The sequence below is a fragment of the Micromys minutus genome (assembly GCF_963924665.1).
Source record: "Micromys minutus genome assembly, chromosome: 2".
Lineage (NCBI taxonomy): Eukaryota > Metazoa > Chordata > Mammalia > Rodentia > Muridae > Micromys > Micromys minutus.
The window spans coordinates 61,992,805-62,020,730 of record NC_137971.1 but is presented as its reverse complement, the minus strand read 5'-3'; the positions used below and the strand labels follow the sequence as shown (position 1 = coordinate 62,020,730).

The following is a 27,926-nucleotide window of genomic DNA, read 5'->3' as shown; positions in this document are numbered from 1 at the left end:
AGTACATCTTAAAATCTGTCAGTATGACATCTTCAACTTTTATTGTCTTTGTGAAATATTTGGGTGTTTCCAGACCCTTTTCCTTTCTGTATAAATTTTAGAATTCACCACTCTGAATCTGTAATAAAGCCTTGTGGGGTTTTTGTTGAAATGGTGGGAAATCTTTAGATCAATTTGTGGAGAATTGAAATCTGGGAGCTCTGAGAATTAATTCCATGAGCCCGGTATGCTGCCATTGTTTTGAAATTCTTGGTCTGTGGGGACTTAGAAGCTCCATTCATTTCCAGAGTTACATTTGAGGAACTCAGTTCTCTGTCCCTAGGCGTGCCCCTGCACAGCACAACAAGGATGCTTCATGTTGTAACATGACTATACAAATACCTCTTTCACAGCCAACCCTTATCCAGGAACCCAGCCTGCTCACTTTGTGTCCTTGTCAACTGAAACACACTTCTTGGGGTCACAGTGTTAGGTCTCTATAGTACCTGATATTCATGGACTATCATTTTCACTGTGATAGTATCATATGTACTAATTTCCCTGTCGTGGTTTTAATATACTTGTCCCATGGGAAGTGCTACTGTTAGGAGGGGTGAACTTGTTGGGGGAAGTATGTCACTGTGCAGACAGGCCTTAAGGATTCCTAGTGCTTAAGCTTCGCCCAGTATGGAAGAGTCAGTCTCCTGGCTGCATGTGGATCAAGAAGTAGAATACCCGGTTCCTTCAAGAACACCGTGTCTGCCTGGATGCTGCCATGCTTTTCATTATGAGGATAATGGACTGAACCTCTGAAAATGTAAGCCAGCTCCAATTAAATGTTGTCTTTTACAAGAGGTCATGATGCCTTCTTTAGTCATGATATCTCTTTACAGCCATAAAAGCCTAACTAAGTCCTCATCTTGGATTTTCTTCCTGCCTGTTCACCCTCTCTTCTTCCTCCACTCGCTGTGCCCTGACTCAGCTGCTCTGTTCTCTTGCTGTGTACCCTGAACTTTTCTTCATTATCGTGTGGTCAAGATCACACTGTATGTCTTATGCCGACTTCTGCTCAAAGTTCACATTGAAGGTCCCTCCATATGTCTTTGCAGCTCGCTGTCTCATTGAATGACTTGCACTGTATATGTGCAATACCGTTTTTGTGTGTGTGTGTGTTAAGGGGCACTTCTATTGATTACAGTTGGGGCATTATGAACAGGCGACTAGCAGCTTTTTATGAGGACATTAGTTTTAAAATAAAATGGAACGAATAGGAGTGTGGTGAGCAGATCACATGGTAATGTGCTGTTAAACGTTGTTTTTAAAATCACCAGCTTGGTCAAATGTGGTGTGCACACCTGTAATCCCAAAACTCTGGAGGCTGGGGCAGACAGGTTGAGAGTTTAAAGTCTGTGGTCTACAATAGCGAGATCCTAGCTCAATAAAATAAAATAAATTCCATTTTAAAATGTTTAAAAAGTTAAAATTAAAGGAAAGAAATGACATGAAATGAGAAAGAAAACCCCCAGCTGTCTTCCAAAACAGCCATACATCTAGCCTCCTCTTGCTCCATTATCCAGCAGACAAATCAGCAGGAGGAGGGTTCTAGCCAGTTTCACAACTGCGGAGTCATATGTCCTTATTTAAGGTGCAACACCAAAGACAAGCTATAAATATCTTCCCATTTTCTTACCCGTCATTCATATATATGCTTTGATAAAGTGTATGTTCAGACTTGCTCCTTTTATATTTGGGTCGTTTTCTACTTACTGCTCAATCGTAAGACTTCTTTGCATGTTTCGTGTACAAAACCTCTACCGGATGTATATTTTGCAGGTATTTCCCCTAGCCTGTCTGTGGGTTTTGTATTTTTGAAATCTAGTGTATTCTTACAGTGTGAAGTCTTTGGGCTAATAAAGGGTAGCTTATCCAGTGTTTTCTTTCATGGATCATGAGTGTAAAACCCTTCAAAGACAATGGCCACCTGTGTTCCCTCTTCCCTTATATTCTGAAACTTCTCCATTGTACCCTCTGGAGTTAGATTGGTGGCCATTTTGAGTTCATTTCCATAAAAGGTCTGGTCTTTGAATAGACAGAGGAATGAGGAGGCTGATATGTAAGCAGAGCCTTAGACTGATGATACAGGGTAGATCCAAAGCTATAGATGATGTAGGGACAAATGGACCATGTGAGCATCTAATGGATAATCAGAGTCCATTGTTGGAGACTATCCTTTTCCACTGAGCCTTTGCCTCTTTGTCAATCAGTGGCTGCATGTGTTAGCTCTCTTTCATTGATGTGTACACCTGACCTCACCCCAGCACTGGTCCATTTACACAGCTCCATGAATGCATTCATTTTATATAGGTGAGTCAGCCTTGCTTTCCTGGGTTAACCCGGATTAATCCTGATGTCTTGTCCTGTCTGTGGGATGCTAGATTTCACTTGCCAATACTTTATTGAGGGTTTCTGTACCCATGTTCTTAACAGAAATTGTTCAGTTAATCACAAGTACTTTCAATTTTTTCTTTATTTTTAAGAAATGTATACACCTATAAAATGAAATATGATCATCTCTACCCTTATGTCCCCTGTGTTAACTTCAATGTACTATTCTCATCCAACCCTATGTCCATCTTTTTTATAACCCACTAAATGCAGTTAGTGCTACCCTTATGTGCATGGTTGTGGGGCCATCCACCAAAGCATGGAAGTCCAACCAGTAACCACATCCTTGAAAGAATGATTCTGCCCCTGCTCCCTATGTTCACTGACAGTAGCTCCTCAGTAAAGGCTAGAGCCTGGAGATTATCTGCTACATTTACTCTGAGATTTGGTCTAATTGGATCTTGTTCAGGTAGCCATGGCTGCTGTGAGCTCATGTAATGGTGTAATGGCATGGGCTATCCCCAAAGCAGCACGGCACAGCACTCTGACTCATTTTACAGCTCTTACTCTCCTTGCACCTTTTCTAAGATGCTCCCTAAGCTTTGAATGTTCAGTTTGAAGCCAAACATCTGTATTAGCCACTCTGCTGTTGAGACCGTGGTGATCTCAATTTTTTCCCGTTTCCTCAGGAAGCTGATACTGATGTTTCTTCTTTTTAATCATAGGGAGGGTGAGCTCATTCCAGCCCTAGAGATTCCATCTTCAGGAGGTTTGAAATTACAAACCCGGCCTCTTCAATTGTAGGGTTGTTCTGGTTTGTAGTTCTACTTAAGCTTATGTGGATTTATTTCACTTAGTTTTGGCTTTGGTTTTGTTTTAGTTTGGGGGATCATCAGAGGCCACTACTGGGGATTTGAACCCATGTTGGGTAAGCACTCTACTGCTCAGCTGTTAGCACGCCCACGTCTCTTTACACATTCACTGTATTAACCCCACCACCACCTGTTTGATCTTACAAACAGATTCTTACCTGTTTGCTCAGGCTGCCCATCTTCCTTGGTACTGTACTCAAGGTAGGCCTTGAACTTTGAATCTACATACCTCGGTTTCATTAGTAACTGGAACTACAGACCAACAGCGCTCTCTCTCTCTCTCTCTCTCTCTCTCTCTCTCTCTCTCTCTCTCTCTCTCTCTCCCTCCCTCCCTCCCTCCCTCCCTCCCTCCCTCCCTCCCTCCATCCCCCCTCCCTCCCTCCCTTCCTTCCTCCCTCTTTTTCTCTCTCCCTCTCCTTCCCTCTCCCCTCTCTTCCTCCCCCTCCCCTCCTTTTTCTCCCTTCCCCCTCCTTTTCTCCCTCCCTCTCCCCTCCCTTCCTTCCTCCCTCTTTTTCTCTCTCCCTCTCCTTCCCTCTCCCCTCTCCCTCCTTCCTTCCCTCCCTTCCTTCCTCCCTTTTTTTCTCTCTCCCTCTCCTTCCCTCTCCCCTCCCTTCCTCCCCCTCCCTTCCCCCTTCTTTTCTGCCTCCCTCTCCTCTACACCCATCTCTGTCTCTCTCTCTGTCAGGGTTCATTCTTCTTCCAGGGACTTGTGCCCTGGTGTAGCTACCCATCTTGAGTTATGCACGTGATTGTTCACCCTTCACCATGCATCTAGGCAGGGACTTTTCGTGAGTACTTATGCGTCCTCAGTCTGACCTAGAATGAGAGTAGACATCAGTCATCATGTATCATATGATGCCAGCCAGAAAATGGCCATTGTGATGGGCAGATAGATATGCGTTCAATAAGGCAAAGCAAGATGGATACCACAGAGGTGGATTTCCTACACAGTAGGGGTTGGGCTCTGGTGATACTGCTTTTGTTCTACCCCATTTAGGGGAAAGGACTCAATATTAAAAATTTAATTTAAAATCATTCTGAAACATTTAATATTTAAGAAAACTTGAAAGGAATAAATTTAAATTATCTAAGAGTATAAATAAGAACACAACACATTTTTTCTTAAGAAATATGCTCTTTAAAATAAACTATACCATCTTTAAGGATAAGCCTGAAAAATTAAACTAGATTGAAGATTGATTTATTGATTGATTATTGATTTTTACTTGTAAAATATCTTCATACAATAGAATGATCTTCACATGTCAGACAGATGATGTATAATGTCATACAATGGAATGATGTGTGCAGAACCTCATTTGTTTGTAGGTTTTACTAACACAGATGTTGAATACTATGAGTTGACCTCTAAGTGTTGCTTTAGCTGTATGCTATGACCTTCAGTATTTTATTTCATTTGCATCCTGCCCAAAGTATTCTTTATATTGTTTTTTGTCTGTGGTAGAAGTTAGTATTTTACTATCTATATGTTTAGAGAGTTTTTTGTAACATTTTGATTTTTTTAAATCTAGCAATTAGAAAGATGATTGATCTGGTTTTATTTTCACTACATGTATTATAGCTTATAGTACGTTACAGGATATAGCAAGCGCTCTCTCTGATTAGTGGCTCCATGGGCATCTGAAAAAAATATGTGTTTTTGTGCTACCAATAGTAGCGTCAAATAAATATCTATTGATCTGTTGGTGGATGTGCTGGCTAGTGTTATATCAACTTGACACAAGTTTGAAAGGGAAAGGGCCCCAGATGAGGGACTGGGGTTAGAGGTAAGCCTATGGGATGTTTTCTCTTAGTGGTTAATATGGGAAGGCCCAGCCCATGGTGGGTGGTGCTACCTCTGTTCTGGGCTCTATAAGAATGCAGACTGAGTAAGTCATGTAAAATAAGCCAATAGCATTCCTCCATGGCTTCTGCATCAGCTCCTGCCTCCAGATTCCTGCCCTGCTTGAGTCCCTGTCCTGACTTTCTCCACTGATAGGCAGTGCTATGGGAGTATACACCCAAACCCCTTTCCTCCTCAAGTGTCTTTGGTCATGGTGTTTTATCACAGCAGTAGAAAAGGAACTATGAATGTGGTTCTGTTTCTGAGATGTTCCTTCCTGCTGATTTTCTGTCTTCCAGCTTGATGATTGACTGAGAACGTGTTTGGGTGCTGACAGGTAATTATGGATTTCTCTAATTCTCATTTCAATTTTTCCAGGTTTGGGTTCATGCTTCTTGGAACTTTGCTATTATGCTCACAAACACTCAGGATGGACAAGATGCTTTTTGAAACATTCCTCACTGGGAATATTCTTTACTTCTAAGGCTTCTTCGTCCCATATTAATGCTCCTAGCATTTGTTTTTTCTCTGATCCTTGCTATGGCTCTCATTTGAAGCAGGTTTCTGTTAGACAGCAGGTGTTCCTGTTTTTATTTGTGCCGAGAGTGTTTTTCTTGTAAGATTTATTTTTATTTATGTTTATGTGTTCTGTGTCCCCTGAAGCATATCACTGTGAGCCACCTCACCTGGGTGCTGGGAACCAAATTTTCGTCCTCTGAAAGGACAGCAGGTATTCCTAACCCCTGAGCTGTCTCTCCAGCCCTGCCAGTGCTGTTACTGCTGTGAGTAGTCAGTCCCTGATGTGCTTGGGCTTGGGTCTGACTTTCTATTTGTTCTCCATTTCTTTGCACCTCTTTCCCATTCTCCTTCCTTTGGCCCTATTTTATCAACACTAAGGGTTTTTTATTTTATCTGCTTTTTACCGTCTCTCCTTTTTGTAGATTTTTTTTCTCTCCTGATTGTTACAGAAATTGCAATACTCACTTCCTGTAAAATTAAAAATCAACCTTTTGCCATTTTGAATTGGGTGTAGAAACCTCATCCCCACAGAGACCCTCATATCTGAGGGATAAAGAGAAATGAGGTTTTTCACTCTAGGTTAAATGGAAGAGATATGTTGCCCTGGTCACCTCTCAACACAGGTGTAGGACATTTCACCCAACTGACTGTCTATAACCCTTTTGTGTCTTAATATCTAAGTATGTTAAAATCTCATTGTGACCATTGGAACTTGCAGTTGTTAACTATGTTGTAAAAAACAAACAAACATAAAAATTCCTTAAGAATCGATAGTTTGGTATTCAGTGCTGTATGCCCCATCTCTCCCAGCCTGTGTATGGCTGGTTAGTTTATGGTGTAGTGTGAGGAACTTGGGATCTTCTGAATGCTGAGAAAGTACTTTACCCAAGATACACTTCCAACTCTTCCTTCCTTTATCCTCAGACATGACCCTGCTGATTAGTTCAGAATCTTTCTGCCTTCTCAGTAGGAATGACAAGCCTGTTTACCATATTTGGCCTTGCTCCTGGCCTTGTGGTATTCCTAAGTTCCCTCTGGTTTCTTTTCCTTTCTCTGAAGATTAGGGCTCCTAGCAATGGGTTATCTCAGCTTTTTTCTTATACAAAACCTTCTTCACATGTTAGCTTTATTCCTGGGGTGTTATAAAGACAGAATTCTGAGTTGCCTATGCCTTCCCTTCAGTGTGTTGAAAATGCTGCTCTGGCCTGACGTCTCTGATAGAACCCCGTGGCTGTTCATATTGTGGTCCATCAGAGTGTGTTCTTTCTCCTCTGGCTCTTTCTGTTTTCAGCAGTAGGTGCCATATACCTGAGTATATAGAGTATACACTTCTCTGAGTGTGTCCTATTTGCAGTTTACTCTGCTCCCTGAAGGCTGTTCTCTAAAATTCTTTTCCATTCCACTTACTCTCTCCTCCTACTGGTAATCACTTGGTCCTCCCAATTCTTCTCAGGGAGTTTTGTTTGCACTACATAGAACTTCTCAGTGCTCATGTGATGACACCCTTGGCTCCTCTGTAGATCTTTGACCCCTCCCTCAAATACCTCTGCTGTCATACGGGTCCTATGAAGAGCAATTTGTAAGTCAAGTTATTGACTGATTGGGGCCTAAACTTTCTTCCTGTTTGTTCTTGGGAACGTCTATTCCTTTTCAGAGACCTTGCTTGTGCCTTGCATTTGTTTCAAGAGCATTTTCCCTTCCGCAGCGTCTGTAGGACATGTCCTTTCAGGTGTTATCAAATGAGTCTAGCTTAATGAGTCTAGCTTCTGCATCAGCCTTAGCCTGGCTTATCTTTCCCCAAGCATTAGACATGTTCCTAACCATGAGCATGTATTTAATAATTGTGGATTATAGCCTGATCATCCTGAATATTATGAGACTCTGAGCCATGGCACACCCAAGATAAACAAGTAAAATATAACTTTTAAAAACTCTTTTCCTCCACAGTCTCACTGGTGCCTTCCAGTTCCCCTCTCAGCACCCTGGAAACAGCCAGGGCTTTGTTCAGGTTCTGCTGAAGACTGTTTATGTCTGAGCCTAGACCTAGGGCTGAGCAACAGAAAGACCAAGAGAAGGGGAAAGAAAGCAAGGGCTATGACCCACTCACATACATGTTGCCACCAGAAAGGACTATTCCTCTGGATGCAAGTTCCTGGGGTCACCACAACCCAGCACCAGTAGTTTGCTATCCAGCCCTGTACTTCCCCTCCCATCCCCAGAATATTATTTGGAGGAACAGTGGAAATACGGCGTCCTGCCTAGCCTGGGATGCAGGAAAAACTGTAACCGCTCATCGTCTTGGTGATGTTTCCCAATCTTCCTGCCTCTGGTAACAAACACAGCCCTCACGGGGCTACTGTCTACATTCCACCAAGTTCCAGAAAGGTGTTTGATAGGAGTGACTGGGTCTGATATGCCACCACCGTCTGATCTGGAGCCAGCTCCACCTCTTTTTGTTTCTGTGTCTTAGCTTCATTCCTCAAAAACTCACCTTGGTGGCTCCTGAAGATTGGGCATTGTGAGTTCAGATGATTGTGGCCTGTGCCAACTTCAGTCAAGTTCCTTCTGAGCCACCTGTTGCTGCCAAGGGAGCAGTCCCTGGGCAGGACCCTGTGTGTGGCCCAGGAAATGGTGGGCTCAAGAAGTAAGATAGGCGGAGCCAGACTGCTGCCTCCTCCCACCACATCCCCAGTGTAGGGTCTCCTTTATTAAAAGTGCCTGAGCTTCACGGGTCTGAGTCCAGGAGCTGACCATACTTCCTACTCCCTTGGCATACATCCAAAGCCTGTATCTACAACACAGCACCAGTTTGGGAAGCAGCATCCTTCCTGCTTCTGATGATCACAACACCAAATGGTATTTGATAAATAACTCATTTTTTACTTAGGTGGCTCCATTGCCTGTACAAGCCACTAGAGCCATGCCCTTCAGAGAGGGAGTCTGAGGTACAGGGAAGCCTTCAGCAGAGTCTTAACCCAGGCTGCATCGACATGGCAAAGCCCTGGGGCAGAGGAGCAGGCTGGGGAAAGGAAGCATTTGGAAGGGACATGACAGAGGGGCAAGCTGGAAGAACATCACAGTGTAGCATGCAGAGACGATTTCCCATGGCATTGGAACCGAGAGCCACACAGGGGAAGGATGGATTTCAGTGGGTCCTCAAGGCTACACAACATGACTTAGCCAGCCACCAAGGATTTGTGTAGCCATGTCAACCTTCAGAAACCGTGTTTTCTATATTAGCAGTGAACTTAAGTGATCAGATAGGCTTAAGGTTGAATGATGGTCCTTAATGCAGATACGCCAGCCCCTCCCTGCACATAAATGCAGAGTGGATCTGACTGTGCTCAGGCCTGGTCTAAAGGCATTGTCCCTGAGAGCAGCTCCCACTAATCAGTGCATTTGCTCCTTACAGAGGGAAGTAGGATGTTCAGGTACATTTGAAAGTGATGTGCGTGACTATAGAACACAGCTTCCTTAGAACCACACTGCAGTGGTTCTCAACCTGTGGGTCTCACCCCCTCTGGAAATCAGATGACCCTATCACAGGGGTCACACACACACACACACACACACACACATATGTCCTGCATATCAGGTATTTTACAGTAAGATTCCTAACAAGCAAAATTACAGTTATGAAGTACCAATGAAAACTGTTTTATGGTTGGGGTTACTACAATATGAGGAGCTGTCTTAAAGGGTCTAAGCATAAGAAGGTTGAGAACCACTGGCCCAGTGTGGGATGTGGACTGGTTAAAAACTGGTTACCAATCCTCATAATGCAGCTCTCAGATCCACAGTACCCTGGTTCAATCCCCAGTACTGTGTGAAATGGGACATGATGTGTGTGTCTGTAAATTCTATACTTAGAAGGTAGAAACAGAAGGGTTGGGAGTTCAAGGGCAATCTGGGCTAGATGATCAAAACAGAAACAGGGTTTTTGTGATACGCTGACAGCAAAGCTGAATGTGAAGCTGTCAAGGAGGGACAGTGGTTAAAAGCACCCAAGTCCAATTCTCAGCAACCACATGGCCACTCACAACAGTCTGCAACTTTAGCTCCAGGGGAGCCAGTGCCCTTTTCCACGAGCACTGGCCATTCATGTGCTGCGTATCCATCTATGCAGGTAAACACTCATACATGTAAAATAAAAACAAGTATTTAAAAAGAGAACATGCTTGATAATCTATACTGATATCTGAAGACATAAACATTCCAGACACTGTTATACCTGGGGCAAAAGATGCCTGATGGCCTGACAGACCTTGGCCAATGTCCTCACAGCAGGGAGTCACTACTGTGTAGATGCCACTGTTTTTCAGTGACACTGGATCCAGTTAGACTATCCCTTGGTTCAATCCCAGCAGGTTTATTAAAGCATTAGTCTGTTCTAGAAAACACCAGCCGCACTCCTCTATAGGCTGTAGCACAGGCAATAGCCCACCCCATCTACACCCTCTGAGGATGCCAGGGCAGCTTCAGCCCACCCCATCTACACCCTCTGAGGATGCCAGGGCAGCTTCAGCCCACCCCATCTACACCCTCTGAGGATGCCAGGGCAGCTTCAGCCCATACCATCTACACCCTCTGAGGATGCCAGGGCAGCCTCAGTTTCTTGCAATGTAAGAAACTGCTTCTGCTGTTCCCTCCAGGGAGCTCTAGGCCTTCTTTCTCCTCCTCTGCCCACTTCCTTTCCTTTTCTCAGACAACAGTAACAATAAGTGTGATTAGCAAGGTGATTTCAAGCCCCTTTCAGAGGACAAGACAGTAAACAGAGCTTGTTTGCCTAAGGAAACCCGCCCAGCACCCAGCCACTCAAACCTCGCCTGTTAATGAACCCAGAGCCGTTAATGCGGTTTCTTCAGTTAAATTGATTCATGAATTTTGAAGAGAACATTATCTAATGAATTTTCTTTGAATAGAAAGCAATTAAAAGGACAAATCAGTCTGATTAACCCCAAAGTCACCCTCCTGCCACAAATGCTGTACAGTTTGAAATTATATCATAAAAAAACTAGAGCACATTTGCTGTGACTGTGCCCTCTACTAATCCATGTAAATTAATGAACAACAAAGTTAATTTCTTCGATGACCCTTTTCTAGTATCACCTGGATTATGCTGATGTTTAATTTGCTTAATGTTATAATAAAGACTAAACAGGGTTTGGGTTTTTTTTCTTCCACCGAAGTGATTATCATTCCCTTCTGTTAAGAAGTGATTTTTATTATTTAACATGCATGTAAGGATGTGTTTCCTTTAAGGACCAAATCCTACTCTGCCAGCGTGGCACCCATCATGGCAAGCTCTGTGGACGGGACAGTACATATTCCCAGTGTCGCTCCTGCGAGCCCTCCTCTCTGCTGCTCCCTTCAGAAACTCCTACCCCAAGTACTGAAGCCCCACAGATGGAGGGTGTGGCTTGGCGTCCATGTTCCCCAGCCAGTGTGTCTCCTCAGGAAGACAATAGGAGTCCATTTGTACGAGACTCCTCCTTGTAGCCTGGGCTTATGCCCTACTCAAGACACATGCAGGAAACGATTTGCAAACCCAGGGCCATCAAGGGAAAGGAGCTGACCATGCCTTTCCCTGGTCATTTCTTCTGCAGGACAAAATGCATGCCACTTGATGTAGCTAATCAGAGAAAACAAGGTCACCCCACAACCTAGACATACTGATGAAAGCATCTGGCATTTACAACAACACGGGGGATAGTCCCCCTCACTGCTGAGTGTGAATGGTTAAGGAGGGTCCCATCCAGTCCCTAGATACCTCCTCCTCCTCTGTCTCAACTGAAGTTGGAAATTAACCAGGAGTCCAAAAGGCTTCCACATAGGTGGGCCGGCAGGGACTCCCCGTGCCTGCTAATTGAACTGTGTGCAAAATGCCCGCCTGCCTGTTCACAGAAAGAGCATCAGACACAACCCCACACAGAACTCGAGGAAGCTGGAAGGAAATTAAAGATGCGGGAAGCCTTCCGAGGCCCGCCTGCCTTGTGCCGGCTTCACTCTCAGCTCCCCTTGCCTGTGCCTCGGTGACAGAGCGCTGTGTGGAGGCCTGTGTTTTAATTGAGTGTAACAGTTCTATTTGTGTCATTGCATTTCCTGCTAGGGGACTGGCAGCTATTTATATCCGAGCTGCTGGAGCCGTTTGTCCAAATCACGTCATTCTGTTTTCTTTCTTTCAGATTCATTCACCAGACAGGTGTTATGGAAGCTGCTGGAGGTTGTGAAATTCGGAGAAATGGTTTCTTACCAGCAATTAGCAGCCCTGGCAGGCAACCCCAAAGCGGCTCGTGCAGTAGGAGGAGCAATGAGAAGCAATCCGGTAGGTTCCACAGGCGGGCAGAAGGCTGGATACCTTCATCACAGGGCTTCAAGCCACCCGGGGAGCCAAGTGTCATTTGAGTAAATGTATTTCAGAAGCCAGCTATATGGCTAGGATCGGGGCTTGGGATTGGCAGCTGCTGTGAGAAGAACCTGTGTGTACCAGCCACATGAGTTCTTTGTCATGCTAGCCCCTACCAGAGAGGAAGAAGCCTGGAGAGTGACCAGCAGACAAGAGGGCAGCCTGTGTATTCACTCCCTACAGGATAGCCCCCACTCTGGGGGCCTGTTGTGCGGCACCTTCAGTCCATACTCGGGAAATACAACTTACACCCAGGAGACAAAAGCCATGTGGCACCAGCCTTCTGAGAAGGTTTTGGCAAAATAGTACAACCCTTTCTCCCTGGGTCTCTGGAGTTTGATGAGCCTAGAAGGTGTGATACCTTGCATCATAGATGTCTACTGTCCGTGGGTGTTAGCTCCCCAGGTAAAGGCTCTCTCTATGTGTCCACAAATGCACTGGGCATTTTGGCTCAGCCAAGGGCCAAAATAGCCAAGGGTCAGACCAGTGCCCTACATGCCTGTGGGCCTTATGTGGGTGAGAAGTCATGTCATCACACAATCCTCAGGGAGAATCCACATTGCCTCCTGGGGTCCCAGAATGCCCTGGGGAGCCTCCCCTGTGGCAGTATATGTGCACTGTCATGTTGATAAGATTATGCAGGTCCCAACATGATAGAAAAAGCCACCTGGTCAGAAGCACATCAGACCTGAAAGAGACATTGAGAAACAAACAGTCCGAATTTCTGGGGTGGGGGATGGAGAGCGTTATATAATGGGACTGTACCAGAACTCTTTCTATAGACCAGGCTAGACCTCACAGAGATGTCTCTGACTCCAGTGCTGGGACTAAAGCCATATATCCACAAAGCAGGCTGTCCGTGCAACATTAGATTTGACAGTAAATGGAAACAACTCCCATACACTTATTCTGTGGCTCCATGCATTGCCCCAGGACAAAGGCAAGACACTTTCTACCTTTTCCGCTGCATCCCCGTAGCTACTGTCCTAAACACACATCAGCCATCCTGACCATTTGAGTGGAGTAGGTCTTTCTACACCATCCCATCCCACCCCCATCTGAATCCCTCCCAAGGCTAAGGAAGATAGGTGTGGACATGCATTCCCCAGGCCACTCCCGGAACAAGACACGTGACTTGGTATTTATCCACACTTAGTTGGGAACCAAGTTGTTTTCTTTTGCCAAGTGTCCTGAGTGTACTCACGTGAAGATGATGATGGCCCCATCACTGGGCTCCAACACCACAGCTTCCGCTCTGAGTGCAGCTGACACCTCTGTAGTAAAAACAAGCCCCACTGCCTACTGTGCACACTGGTGGCCATACTACATGCACTGTTGGGATGAGTCTCCATCACGCACCACCAGAAACTAGTATGAGAAGGAGATACTGAGACTTGAGGGAGAAAAGGCCTGGACAGTGGGAAGCTCTACCTGGTGCCCATCTTGGTAGGTGTCCTTAGCCCCACTGAGAACAGGACTGAAATGGGGATGGCAGTGTGTTTCCTCTACCCCAAATGCTGCCAAGTAACACCCTTGTGTTGTGAGAGTGGGCAGGATGTGGAATGCCCTTGGCTGGGAACTGTCCTGCATCATTCCTTTGGGGGCATACAGCAACCATGGCTTCATGCCATCTGGTCTCACAGCTGTCCATTGCTGGGGTATCCCCTTCAGGAATAGGAGACCGGTTTTGTAGGGTGGAAGTCTCTTCCAGTCTGGAACTGAACTTCTCTCAAGTTTCTCAGGTAGGATTCGCTGGCCTTGTCAGAAAACCGGACAGTCCCTGGAAGTTGCCACAGCACCCTACATCTGGGATGCCCAGCATCAGAGCCTCCACACCACCATCCCGATACACACGCTCAGAGAACCCCCTTCTGCCATATCCTCAGACACAATTTGCTAAATGTGGTTCAGAGGCAATCGATACAAGCTCAGGGAATTTCCCACCTTTTTCTAAACAAACACATTCCTGAGGAGTTAGTTTATTCACAGATTGCCATGCGCACCCGTGACCCCTGAGTCCTGTTCTGCCAGTCACCCGGATGGCTGTTGATAAAGATTTAGCATCATGTTCTGAGTGTCAGGGTTGTCAGCGGAGCTGAACCATTTGACCAGAAGAAAAAAACCGCACCGGGAGCTATTGATTACAACTTCTCGGTGTCACTTGTTCACCAGGATTTAGGTATTGATGAGGCTGCGAGTGAAAACAAGCTTTCTCCCTTGTGGGATCTGCCCAGAAGAACAAAGGCAAAGTTGGAAAAAAAAGACTCAGCCAGTACCAGAATCAGAGGGATTCCATTATTGATTGCAAGACTCCTTCATGTTATTTTTGTTGGAGACAAATCTATGGATTTGGAAGTTTTATAGCAGTTGAGAAAGGGCCAGTGTGAGTGAGTGATGGATCCAGGTATTGGACAAATTAGCTTTCACAGCATGAAGATTTCAATGAAGCTGTAATACCATGGGCTCCTTGCCTATTGATAGCAATCGCATTGCATGTAGCAAGGGCTCTCAAGAAGAAGGCAGCAATGATACGGGTCCTTCAGATATGGCCATAGGGCCACAATAAATCATATGGCTGAATACCTACTGCTAACCCAATGTGAAGCAGGGCCCATTTCTAAAGGTAACTGTGTGAGCAAGTCACAGGTCCACAGTGCATTTTGAGCCAGCGGTCCTCAACACAGATCTAATCCACAGAAGGAAGCAGGGAGAGGTATGCATGGTACTCACTTTTATAATCCCACAATCTGTTGAGAGAGAAGAAAAAAGTCAAGTAGAATGGTGGGGTGTACTTCTAGATATCATCGAGATCAGGTTGATCGGGATGCCTGAGACAAGGGCCGGTATCATCTCCTCACACAATCTTCTGACTCTGCATCACTGTTGTCTTTGGGGTTTTGTTTGGTTGGAAATCCATCCTAGTAATATTCCATTCTTCATGGCTCCTTTCAAGGCAAGATGCTGTCCTCCACACACACACACACACCTGGAATTCCACTTCTCATCCAGTGCAGCTCCTATGTGCGTGGTCGGTTCTCTCCTTCCTGGTCTTCATCCAGCTGTCCTTAAAATGACTCATAGACCACATCTGTACATGTCATCATGATAGCCAAACTTGGATATCGGTGAGGCTGGAAACCATGTCCCCATCTCCCAAGCATTGTTATAAAATGGCAGTGATCCTCGGGTCCACAGAGTTCCCCCATCACCATGTTAGTCACTGGGCAAGAAAGGCATCAGGAAGATAGGCAGACTGAGACTCCTGTTGGTTAGAACTTCGGTTTTGCCTCCTAACAGCCAGGTGGCCTCGACATGAGTTCAGTGCCCTTGACCTGAGGTGTTGGAGAACAGCAGGGGGCTGCATAGGGAAACCTCACATCAAGCACAGAAATACCTTATCAGGGGTGAGGGCCAGAATGACCCTCTGCTGGGTCATGTGTGCTACACCCCAACAAGGAGCACACTTGGCTCAGCAGATGAACCATGTGGCTGAAGGCATGATGGTAACCATGGCACTTAGGCTGTCCCTATGGAGGCTTTGAACAGCAAGGAAGCAGCAACAATGGGATGCACTCCTGAGATACAGAGCTTATTATTTCAGATACCTGTGCCGGGCAGCTTCCTCTAGCCCGTCAGCTGGCCAGAAGCTGCTCACTGTGTCCCACGCACTTGCCATGGTAGCCACGGGGAAAGGAGGGAAGAAAGAGGGATATAGGTGGTAAGCAGCAGAACCTGTGCAGTCCTCCCACTGAGCCCTGCAGGAGTGGCTGTCTCACCACAGCAGAACACCTAGAGCAAAGCCACTGTACGTGAACCTGAGATAACCTCAGACTTGCACATCTGCTGTCTGCATATGTCAGGGTAGCTCAGAACCTTCCAGAATGAGCTCTGAACCTCAAGAGCTTACTGAAGCAGGTGCCCAGAACTCAGGTTGTGCTCACTAACACTTGCCATTGCCCATGGCGACCACTGTAAGTACATCACATCACGACCCATGTTCCTTGGGCCCCCAGTCACAGTAAATAAGCTCTTTGGACTGATGGGGCCATAGCAGCTTCTTTAGCCCTCGGATTAAAGCTTTCTTGGGAACTACCCATTAGAATCTCAGGGCAAAGATGTCCATTGAATCCACAATCTTCTCTGCAGCAGCACACAAAGGCATACTCCTTGCCAAGACAGGTGCTCAGCCATTCCTGCCAAGCTAAGTGTAGTCATACTCTTACAGTGTTACCCAGGGAGAGAAATGAGGGATATCCATGTGGCTGCAGCCTCTGTGGGTTTCTGAAGGTATCATGGGGGATGTCCATCTTTTTCTACCCATGTTGCAAACTAGTGAGGAATAATGGTATGAAGATGAAAACCGGATTGGAGGAGATGGCACAGCCCTGACAACTTCCCCTCAGCAGCCCTGCCATCTCTGACCACCCTGGCTAAGGCACACATTGACTCTCTTTGAAGGAAATCAGGATGCAGATAAATCTTCTGCAGACACACTGGTGTTCTCATCCCTTCCTCCCCTTCTGGGTGAGGCCAGAAGTGTCTCTATGCCCATAGCATAAGGGCCTTGGTAGATGTCAACCTCCACAGATGATGGACCATGGACTTCAGCCCATGGAGCCCATCTACCTGCTCAGTGAGCTAGGCAGTTATCAGACCCCTGTAAACCGCTGCGAAGTAAGCACACTTCCTACACAGAAACAGGCATTCCATCATCCTAGTGACTGGAGGTCAAAGAGTCAAGGCTGCCTGGACAAGGTCATAGCCCTGGGGCTACAGGTTGACCATCAGAGTCCCTTTGATATGAGCATTACCCTGGAGCTCGGTCCCCATGAGCACCTGGCATCCACATCTTTTGGACCCCAATGAAGATGCCTACAGGTTTGCATGGTGCCAGGCCAGGGAAGTGGTGGGACAGTTGCTACCATGGGGCTTGTGAGATTACAGACCCCTGTTTTTGAGCTTCCCGGAGTCAATAGGAAGGAAAGCCTGTTTTGATAATTGTCTGGAATTATCTCCCCAATTCTTTGATTGGTGCAACACTTTGCATAGCAGGTGACTGGGTGAATGGCTCAGAACACAGACAACACCACAGCCCAAGCATACACGTGCCTGGTCATCATCATCATTCTCTGACAGTCATTGTCTCCTTATATGCTTGGTTTTTTTTTTTTTTTTTTTTTTGTTTTGTTTTTTTTTTCTGGAGTAAACCCATCATGGTAACAGTAGAAAAGCATCCATGTTTAGCTTTATTCACACCATTAAGGATTGGCGAGCAGCCTCGGTACCTCAAACCACCTGAGTTAGGAGGCCACAACAACCCTAATAAGGACTTCCTCATCTACAGGCCTTATTGGAATAGAGTGACACACTGACCATACCTGTCTCTGGCTGTGCTGCCAATGACAGTGTGTCCAGGGACAGGCATAGACACCAGTGCTTGTGTGACTCCATGTTTCCAGAAGGGAAGGAAATAAAAACTCCCAATGCAAAGACACAGCATAAGCAAGTTTGCCTGTAAAGGACAACTAGGGAGTATTTTGTGTCTTCACAAACCAACCACATATAGTAGCCAAAGGCATGGCTGTGCTCAAATAAAACTTTATTTAAAGACATTGGAAGGTGCACAGTAGCAACCCCTCAGCCATAGTTTGCTAACCCCTTAGGCGAACTGGGCCTGCCGTTGTCCTTGCAGATTCTAGCTACACAGCCTGGCGATGACAGAGAAAGCTACTTCCTGTGTAGAACTCAGAAATGTGGTTTTAACTCCAGGGGGTGAACGTGATAAATCCCCAGGTGCAACTGCGGGCGTCCTCCCAGATTCCCACACACCTCAGAGCTTGTGTTCCTCCTCCACATCCCAGAGGATGCCTTCAAGGCCTCTGGGGGGTGCATAGTAGGGATACTGAAGCAACCAGCATCACCACCATCAGCATCACCACCGTGCCTGCAGCCTGCTAACTGGAGAGCTATCTGATCCCGGACAGGATCTTGTCCATAGCGCAGACTTCTCAGCCCCGAACCAGACTGACAGTGAAACCCCTGTTTTTCAGGTCCCCATCCTTATCCCCTGCCACAGGGTGATCCGCAGTGATGGCACCATCGGCAATTACTCTGGAGGAGGACAGACTGTAAAGGAGTGGCTTCTGGCCCACGAGGGCATCTCAACTGGACAGCCAGCCTCCAAAGACTTGGGCCTGACCGGGACCTGGCTCAAGCCATTCTTCGAGCCTACAGTCTCCAAGCCATCTGGCCGAAATTGAGTAGCCGTTTGAATGACACATAGATGGAGCGCAGTGTCGGAAGCGGATGTGTGGTGGTACCGCTATATTAAAAGAGCTGCATGTGTCCTGGGGGACGTGGTGTGGCTGCCCTTTCTTGTTTCTACATTTTACAGCAGAATGAGTTCAGACGACCCACCTCGAGGATGTCACCAGTCCCCTCCTCTGACATGGTTATTGTTCTGGTTTAAATGCCCATTAAAATGGGGGTGAGGGAGAAAGGCCTGGTGAGCGTTAGGGCCCCTTTGTGTGAAGGGAGACACATCTGACACCTGCAAGCAACAGCTGGCCACCCCAGACCGTCCACACTGAACAGCTGATCCCACCCTGGTCGGGCCCCCAAGTCATCCTTCAAGCCATTTTCCCTGTGGAGATGGCAGCCCCCATTCAGTTCCTAATATCCCACCCTTGCTGGCTGGAGGAAGGACAGGCTAGCCAGTGAATGCTTTGTTAAGGGTCTCAGTGTTGCTTCTCCATCTTCCAGGAAAGTGTCTTGTATCCAAGGTGATTAAACAGAAAAAAAATTACCATCTTCCGAAAACTGGTTTTGAATGCTGAATAGCAATATTTAGGTCTCCTTTCTTTCCTTGATTTTGAATTCTCTGGGTGGAAGAGACACGGTCCCTCCAGGGAGCCTCGTAGACCAGGAGCCTGTAAAGGTCCCAGCAGCCCATGTTGATCGCATGCATTCAAGGTTATACAGTTATAACCGGTGCTGGAGACTGTCTCCAGATCTGCCATGAAACACCGCATGATGCTTCACAGTGACATCATCCTTCTAGCATTGAAATCAGCTGTTCCCCAGCAGTGAGAGGAAACTCAGGTGTGTGGGTAAGCAAAACAGTGACAGGAGGAACTGCGTAGCGGAGAGCTTGCTTTTATGGTGGCCTCTCTGACAGCATGTCTGGTTTATGGTGGCCTCATCTGAGATGGAATCACGGGCTCTACGGAACCCTCTTCGATGCATTAGGTTCTGCGTGTTACCTTGACACCCATGTAAACAAACCTCAGGCCTTTCTCCCTGGTTAACAATTTATCACGTCTTCATCTTACATGGACCACACCAACTCTGGTAGTTTTTGTAGAGAGGCATTAGCAATTCCACACTTTCAGAATTTGCTCCTCACCTATATCACGAAGCAAGGTGAGGTGAGCCCCGTGATAACTCATACGTTTTCAGGACGGGGCTGGGCATTCACACTGGCATCCTCCTATCTGGCCTCGCCAGGGTGTTTTCTGCTCACTTCCGGGAAGGGCCATCTCTGACATGGCCAGCAAGACTTATGGGAAGGGTGGAGGTAATTGTGTCAGAGTGACGCCAGACTGGTGTCTCTCCAGCATCAGGAAGTCACTGTATAATGTTTTTATCCTCTGCCTGAAGAGAGCAGAATTCTCAAAGAGCCTTGTATGTGTGTGTTCCAACAGAGGGCACTGTGGCTGCAGTGTGCTAGGGAGACCCCAGCCTCCACTCTGTTCAGAGGAGCTGGAAGGTGGGCATCCGGGCTGAAGTCAACTGGACCTGCTCGGGTCTTCCACCCTGCTGTGTGGCCCATCGGGCCACTGCCTTGTACATTGGCCTCCTGTGCCTGGGTGGCCCACGTCATAAGAGCTTTCCTTATGATCTCTACATTTCCAAATACATCCAGGCTCTAAGAAGAGCCTGGGGCTGTACAGACATCCACGGCCGAACCCCCAGCATGGGACAGCCACATGCGGCCAGGACGCCAACCCCATCAAAGCCACAAGGGCAACCTGGCAGTCTCAGGTAACCTGGGATGATGAGCGGGCGTGCTTGGGCCTGCCCTTGGAGCGATGCGGAAGCCGTGTCTGCTCCCCTCTCCAAGGGTTTCCTCGGCGCTGTCATAACAGGTTCATAGATGCCCCGAGGTAGCCGTTGACAGCAGCAGGACTCACTGCACTGACCGTGTACTGCTCCAAGGATAAACTCTGCAGAGGCTGACATGAAACGCCAGCACGGTCGCCTGGAGCCGCTCTGGCTCCGGGTTGCAGCGCAGCTTGTGAAATGAGAGGCAGAGGAAAGGCATAAAGAGTTACAAAAATATTTTCCAAATAAAAAGAAATGTTGAAACAAGAAGTCTGTGTTCTCTGGCCTTGGCCCCCGGTCCCCCTCACCTATGGAGCTTGTGTGCTTTGAATGCTCACGCTGAGGCCTGTGCAGCGTGTCAACTACTTCTGCACCAAGACTTCTGCCAGCTTCCCTGTCATCCTGCCGCCTCCATAAACCACGGTGACCAAAGGCTCAGACCTCACTGGCAGCAGCGCGGATAGATGCATTTGGCCGTGAAGAGGCTGAAATTTGGAAGCAGGTATTTTTCTCCCAGTATCTTCCCTATTAAGGGCACACTCACCACTCACCCACGTTCTGTGTTCCTTCCAAGGGATGAATAAGCAAGAGTGTGAGTCTGACTTATTTTCTGCCCAAAGTAGAGAAGCTCCAATCTGGAGAAAGGTCAAGTCCTGGGTCTAGAAGCCACATTCCTGTAAGAGGCATTATAGGATGAAGGGGTCGCTCTCAGGTTCTAGAGGTGCAGACAGTGGGTATTTCAGGGGATACGAAAGAATTGCTTCGGAGGTAACTGGATGTTTAACTCCCTATCAGAGAGTTTCTGGGATGTTGTGCAGGGCTCTGCCGTGTGCTGGAGATCCATACTTCTTGATGTCTTCTAGTAGCCCTGTCTATTTCATAGGTTCTATAGGCTAGTACTGCCCCTCCCCCAGACCCCCTCTTTAAAAGGGACCTAGTGTGTCTCTCATTGATGCAGTCATAGTGACACCTCAGCATTATCAAGGTAGCCTTTCCACTCAAAGCTCACACCAGGTGTGCTTGGGAGCAGTGGAAGGACTTGTGAGCCATCTCCAGAATGGCTTCTTACAGTCATCGGGTAAAATACTGCACAGGTTTCACTGTGACCCTGAATCTTGTCCTCAAGAACAAAATGGCTCTATGGGTCTTGGTCCCAGCTCAGACCTTGACGCTATCAGAGTGGACGGGAAATTCCAGCTGAATTCATGTGAAATTGTTCCTTTCCCTCGAGAACGTGCCAGACAGCCCAGTGTTCCTTTGGTCTCAGACATTGTATGAGGACTCTGGAGTGACAGGCACGCTGACTTACTGTGGGATCCAAGAAGGAGTTTATTTCACTCTGAAGATTTTTCTGGAAGTCTATTCAGGAAGGTAAACCTTTTGCAGCTGCCCCTGTGTGTCTTGTTTGCTTGTGTCTCACAGATAAGTCACAGAGGGTGGGTGGGTGGAGGCCTTTGGGTAGGAAACTAAATTTCTTCGGACTTCCCCAGGCCATCTTTGACTGTTCTTTCCTTTCAGCAACATTGTGTTAAAAGTTTGCATTTTAGAATCTAGACTTTGCAGAGCACAGAAGGCCACACAGGATGGAGTTGCAGCTGTTGGAGAAGTGGAGGCAGGAGGATGGCATCCTAGAGGCCTGGGTTATATAGCAAGGCCTGTGCCTTACATACAAAATAAAAAGTGCAGTGCCCGTGAGGCAGAGGCAGGACGGGAGGCCAGCCTGGTCTACCTATCAAGTTCCAGGTTAGGAAGAACTACATAGGAAGATGTTCCAAAATGGCAACCAAAAAAAAAAAAAAAAAAAAAAAAAGCAAAAGGAAAAAAATTTTAAAGCATCAAAAGCCCGGCAGTATCACTTGAACAGTTTGAAAACAGTTAGTGATACTTTGTAAAAATGGCTCCTTCCCTTTCTTAATGTACATCTGTCTGTCTGTCTGCCTGCCTGCCTGCCTGAGTGCCTAAAGCAAAGGGGAAATGTCGATCAAAGCCAAGGCAAGAATCTGTAAGTCCAGACATGGCTCCAGATGACCAAGGGCAAGCGTCCAGGGGGCTCGGAATCCCAGGACCCCATGGCTCCAGCTGCTGACAGATGAAGAATGTCTGGCCTCCATCACACAGGGCCTCTCCAACAGGAGTCTGCAGTGGGGTTGGGGGCCAGAGTGGATGAGGAAGTAGGAAGTAGATGCTGGGCCATGAGGTGCAAATTGACAGCAGGGCGCAGCCTGACAGAGCCTCTGATTGATGAGAGGACACTGTTAACAAGCCTTTAAAGTTTCTCATTAATGTTTTTTTTTTTCTCTCCACTGAAAAGAGCCACAAGAAAAAAAAATTCCACATGGACGGTAATTAAGATCGATCCTGTACAGTACAGTGCCGGCACTGGTGGGAACCTTGAGAAGAAAGCAAACCCTCCTATTAAACACTCATTTTCAGGCTGCCAACTTCTGGCTTATTGAAGCCCCGTGCCAGGTGGGGGATTCAAGTGAGGCACATGTTTTTTGGACTAGAGTGGTGAGCCTCACAGGGAACCTGTTTTCACTGAAGAAACAGAATGGAGCCTCCACGTTTTTCCTTGCCATGATCTCTGATTTAGTGGCCCGGGAAAGGAATAATATTAATACACCCAGGGGTGCTGAGTGACAGCGGCTTCCAGTATCAGAGCTGTCCCTGCATGGTATGAGTGACACTCTGAGAGACTCAAACACTGGAGTCAGGTGGCGGGCAGAGGAAGGAGCAACAGGGTTAGGAATGGTTAGTATCTCTCCTTGTGCACACAGCACACCACGACTCAATGCTATGCAGCATAAGTTACGTGTGCCTTTGGGTCCATTGGTTGACCTAAATGAATTGGGACCCAGCTGGAGAGGATGCCAGTGTCCAAATGACACACCCTGCGGTGTGTGTCACTCTGCAGAAGTGCTGCTTTCACATGTTTCTGTTGGCATGGCTACAAGAAGATGGTGCACCTGTGAGATTTTCAGAAGCTATGGAGGGGCTGGGAGGCATGTGGGGGTACTTACAGTGGAGTCTATTAGGAGGCCCTCCTTGTGGGACTTGGCTCAAGAACTTCCCACTCTCAGTCCTCTATGGGAAGCTGGGTCCTAGCCTGGCTGAGAGAGGGTTCCCATAGGACCTGAGACAATTGTCCGGGCCCTGATGTCCAACTTCTAAGAGTCAAGGAGCATTTCTGCCTCTGATTCTCATCAGACTCCCATACTCCATGGCCTTGTCTGCACTGCATCTTTTGGAAAGAACTACACAGTGTTTTCTCAAGGTCCCCATCTTCTCTGACCCAGAGAAGGCTTCAGGTCCCAGACACACCAGGTCTGTGGGGAATGCTGCACTTCAGGTCTGACCTAGAAGGCAACAGTTGGCACACAGACAGCAGCTATAGGACTTTTCCCCTTTGGACTCCTGTGTGTACCCTGCATCTGGGGGAGGGGCAGTCCCTCTGCCTTTAGGTAAGTCCTAGGCATGGGCACAGACCTCATACTAGCTCTTTTAACCAGTCCGAGCACTCAACCCAACACGGTTTGTGCAGTTGCACCTTTTGTAACTGTCTTAGGCACGATTGTGACACACAGAACTAGGTGTTCCCCAGCAGGTACAGCCAGTACCAAACCTTCCAACTTCACTACATCAGGAGTGTAGTTGTCCAGCATCTTCATATCCAGCTCAAAAAACTAACAGAAGCCAGTTATCTGTGTCCCGGAGCTTTCCCAGAGGACCAGAACCCTCTGTCTCACCTCCACAAGGATGCTTTTCAGTTTGATGGGACAGAGCCACTGAATGTTTGTCTGGGATTAAATCTAGAATGGTCTAGCAGGTGTAAATAGGAACCATGGGTATTGTTGGCTGTTGGTCATTCCAAAGAACATGGAAGGTATGTTGAGATTGACCTGAAAGCTGGTTGTCTCTCAGAGAGCCTGGTTATTTTCATAGTTTTTTGGGCTCCATGAGCTCAGCGCTCTCTTCTCGGTCTTACCTTGCTGTAATGGCAGTGGACAAAAGATCAAGCTGTTCTACCCTGCTTCTGAGATGTGGGGGGGGGGGATCATCCTTACGACTCCCTGAGAGTAGTTAGGTGATGAGGTTGGGAATGGTTCACCAAGGTCCTTGTTGTCCCTGCCTGGGATACACCAAGGTATGAAAAGCATGTCTTGGGCATCATCAGAACTATCAAAAGATCCCTGCAGATCAGACTCCAAGAAACAAGGGATGAAGGCAGTCATAAATACACCTAAGTTCTCCTTGTCAGCTAAGGAAATGGAGTCAACCTAGTTATCAATCAGTGAGAGTAGGGGTGAGTCTATCTGGAATGATACGAGGCATGTTGTATGACTAGTAGGCTCTTTCCATTCTCATAGGAAGAAGCACATGCTACATACTGGTAAGCTGGAGGAAGCTACATACTGGTAAGGGAACACAGGATGGTATCAAGTGGGCTTCTGACTATGCCTGCAGAATAAGGCCATGAAGTTACTGTGGTTGTGTCTGTTGCTAATGGCCATCTCTACAGGCAATTTTGCCGCCTTCATACCTAACTGACCCTTCCTACAGGCACATAATGTATCATTCTGTGCGCATACTATGTGGGCAGGGAAAGTAGCCAGTCTTCAATTACACAAGCAACACTGGGAAAGGGCCAGCCAATGGTTTCAGAGAGTAAAGCACCTGTTTCTCAAGCTGGACGGCCTGCTATTGTTCCACAGAACTCAAGTGGAAGGAGACAGCTGACTCCCAATAGCTGTGCTCTGACCTCCACATGGGCATCATGACACCTGTGCACCCACGCACACTCACACACACCATGTACACACATTAACCAAGTACCTCTTCTTTAAAAAAGGAAAAGATTGGCGAACGTAATAGTAAGAGAAAAATTGGTGGAGCTCTAGTAATGCAAGCCTCTTTATTCCACATACTCTGGAGAAGGAGTGTATCCCAGGGGCATCACAAGTTCAAGGCTAGCCTGAGCTACAAAGTAAGGTCAAGGCCAGGTAAACCTCACTACCTCAAAAGGAAGAAGTAGGAGGGCTGAGGGTATCAAGTAAGTGCTGAAGGACTTTCCAAACAGGCAGAAGTCCTGGGCCTAATGCCCAGTACTACACAGATGTGTGACGCCCTGGCTCTATACCCAGTCACCCCTCCTGCTCCCCCACCCTGCTGCCCAACACAGGACCTGAGATGTGTGTGCATGACAGCAGACCCACTGGGCTGATAGAAGATCCTTAAAGGAAACCTACCTCCTTGGCATGGGCCTGACTGGGCTTCCTTTTCTGTGATGCATGATGTGTGTGTATAGCTTCCCTCAACTTCAGTCCTGTCTCCTTCTAGTTGGTGACACATTCTTCCTGGCGGCTGGCAGAGGTCCATGTCAGAAGCCATCCTGGAAAAAGGACTTTCACCCCTATATCAATGCCCCGATCCACCCCATTGTTCAAGCTACCCAGGGTCTGTAAGACTGGATACCACCAAGTCTTGCAGGTCTGCCTCATGCTTGCCTCCCCTGTCATTGCTATGGTTTCATTAATAACCTGACCTATAGATTCCAGAATGCAACATAGGGAAATCAGACAGTGCTCACAAACTCATTGTTTCTCCCTGTGTTTCTGGAACAGGCAATGGAGAGATGTTACAGTTAATACTTCAGCCAGCAAGAGCAGGACTAGATCTACCATTGGATGTGGCTAACTGGGGTACTTTGTTATATAAGAGCCTTGGCCCCCTCAGCAACAACCAGAAATCTCTGGAGGCCACAGGGCAGGCCAGGAATGAAACACACAAAGTCACAAGCCAACTGATGGCTCTCAGGTGTCTTCTCATGAGGATCCTGACCCTGTTGCAGGTCCTGCTGTGAGAGCTGCTGGTGTTTAGAACATTTAGAAGAGGGATCCCTGTCATTTACTGGGGCCTTACGGGAGAATGGGAATGTATACATCTGATTAGTGAAAAGGGCAAGGTTGTGGGTTAGTACCAGCCCCAAAGCCTGCAGCAGATGTGGCTGAAGCCTGGACTTGCAGCACAGCTGCAGGTTCATTAATGTCAGCGTCTCTCGTGAGCTTGGGCGGGAGCTTCTCTTCTTCAGCCTCTGTCCTCTTAAAGGTGAAGCTTTCACGTGTGGAAGAGGCAACTCTCCTGCCTTCAGTGCAGCTTCAATTCTGAATTCTGTGGTGTTCTCAGAAAAGCAGTGGGACCTTTCTCTGGCTACCACCATCCTGCTAGGGGTTTTCATGACCTAGGTTTACAGGTTGCAGTCTTGAAGTGACCATATCCCATCCCCAGTAGGTGCTGGTTCAGTGCCCCTGGCCCACAGGCAGTGGTGGACATCAGGGGAAGATGGCAGCATATAAACAACCTGTGTTCCTCACCTTAAAGGTAATAAAGAGACAAGCTCAAAAGTTTGGCATCCTTTTGAAATAAATTGCATCATTTTATGAGGAAATCAAGTTGTAGTTGGCGCAAAGTGATATTGAATCCATCGATAGCACTGAGAAACTGTAGGTGTTGCAGCCATTGCTAGGCCAAACCCTCTCTTGAAGGCAAAACTCCAGACTTCACACCAAATGCTGGACATGAACAACCAGGCAGGTGGGAGATCTCCCCTTCCCTGAAGGGTGACCGTCAGAGAAACACAGTCCCTGCCACTTTCAAGAGTAAGCTGTGTGCAGAGTTCAAGGTGTGTGTGTGTGTGTGTGTGTGTGTGTGTGTGTATGTGTGTGTGTGTGTGTTTCACGGTTTGGGTTCTCTAACCAAAGGCCAGGCATAGCCAAGCTCCTGAGTGTAAAAACACATGGGGCACAGTGTAACTGAACACAAAAGCACGAGACATATCTGGCAGCAGCCTCCGTGTTGAACTTGAGTGTGTCATTGAGGAAGCCATGTGGGCAGGTCTGCTCACTGCAGGAGGAAGGCTGCATTCTCCTGTTTCCAGGCTGGGGACTAGCTGAGAAGGCTCATTTATTTAAAGGTGCTGCTTCCTTAAGATGCAGATTGACACGTCTAACTACTACAGCACCAAGAGGTATGTAGCTGTCTGTACTCTTCCATGCAAACATCCCACTTCTGTGCAAGAAGGCAATGTGACAGGCATTCTGTAGTTTCCAGCAAATTGGTCTCAGATGTAGATGAGCAGATTTTCATCAGCCAAAGATGGAAGGGTCTGTTGAGCCTGAGGCTGTCAGGACTGTGAGTCCACACAGTTATGGCTCTGGGTCCTGTTCTTCTTCTGTAATTGCCAGGGTGGGACCCCACAACTTCAGCTGTACCCACTGTGCAGGCTTTGAATGTCCAGACCACGGGAAGCACTGTGGCCTCTGAATCTTGGTGTTCAGAGGAACAGAGTCATGATCTTGTCTTCAGAGATTTCTCCTACTGTTCTAGGGAAAGAGCCGACAGTGCCCGGTGGTAATGGTCAAAGCAGAGGCCAAGTCATCCATGTGGCTAGCTCTGGCATCCTGAGCAGGCTCCAGAATCTCCCTGCCTTGCCTCTAAAGAGGCAGCCCACCTCTCAACTCTGCTGCTATAAACACAGGTCCCGAGTAAAATTAACCTATAGCACCCAGTAACAAAGATCCCGTGGCACACAGAGAGGAGACCCAGACACAGAGAAGCTGTCGGGAGGACAGAGGAAAGATGAAAGCCACACAGTCTCACGCTGGTCTCACGAGGAGCTCCAGAGCCTCTGCCGCCACTCAGAGCGTGTGGGGAGTACAGTCCCGTTGACCACCTCCACTTCAGACATTGGGGTGGGAGAGAGTGTACTTGTTTGAAGCCTGTTTGTGTAACAGATGCAGCAGCACCGGGGCACTCCTGCTAC

At 47.3% G+C, this 27,926-nt stretch overlaps 1 protein-coding gene across 1 annotated transcript in view; it reads left to right on the top strand.

Moving 5' to 3' along the window:
* MGMT (O-6-methylguanine-DNA methyltransferase) overlaps nucleotides 1–18,673 on the top strand; it is a 227,555-nt gene extending 208,882 nt beyond the window's left edge. The window contains exons 4-5 of the mRNA XM_080911427.1: nucleotides 11,784–11,923; nucleotides 18,055–18,673. Of these exons, the coding sequence (XP_080767553.1) occupies nucleotides 11,784–11,923; nucleotides 18,055–18,264 (350 nt within the window). The 3' untranslated portion in view covers nucleotides 18,265–18,673. The remainder of the gene's footprint in view (nucleotides 1–11,783; nucleotides 11,924–18,054) is intronic.
* The last annotated feature ends 9,253 nt before the right edge of the window (nucleotides 18,674–27,926 follow it).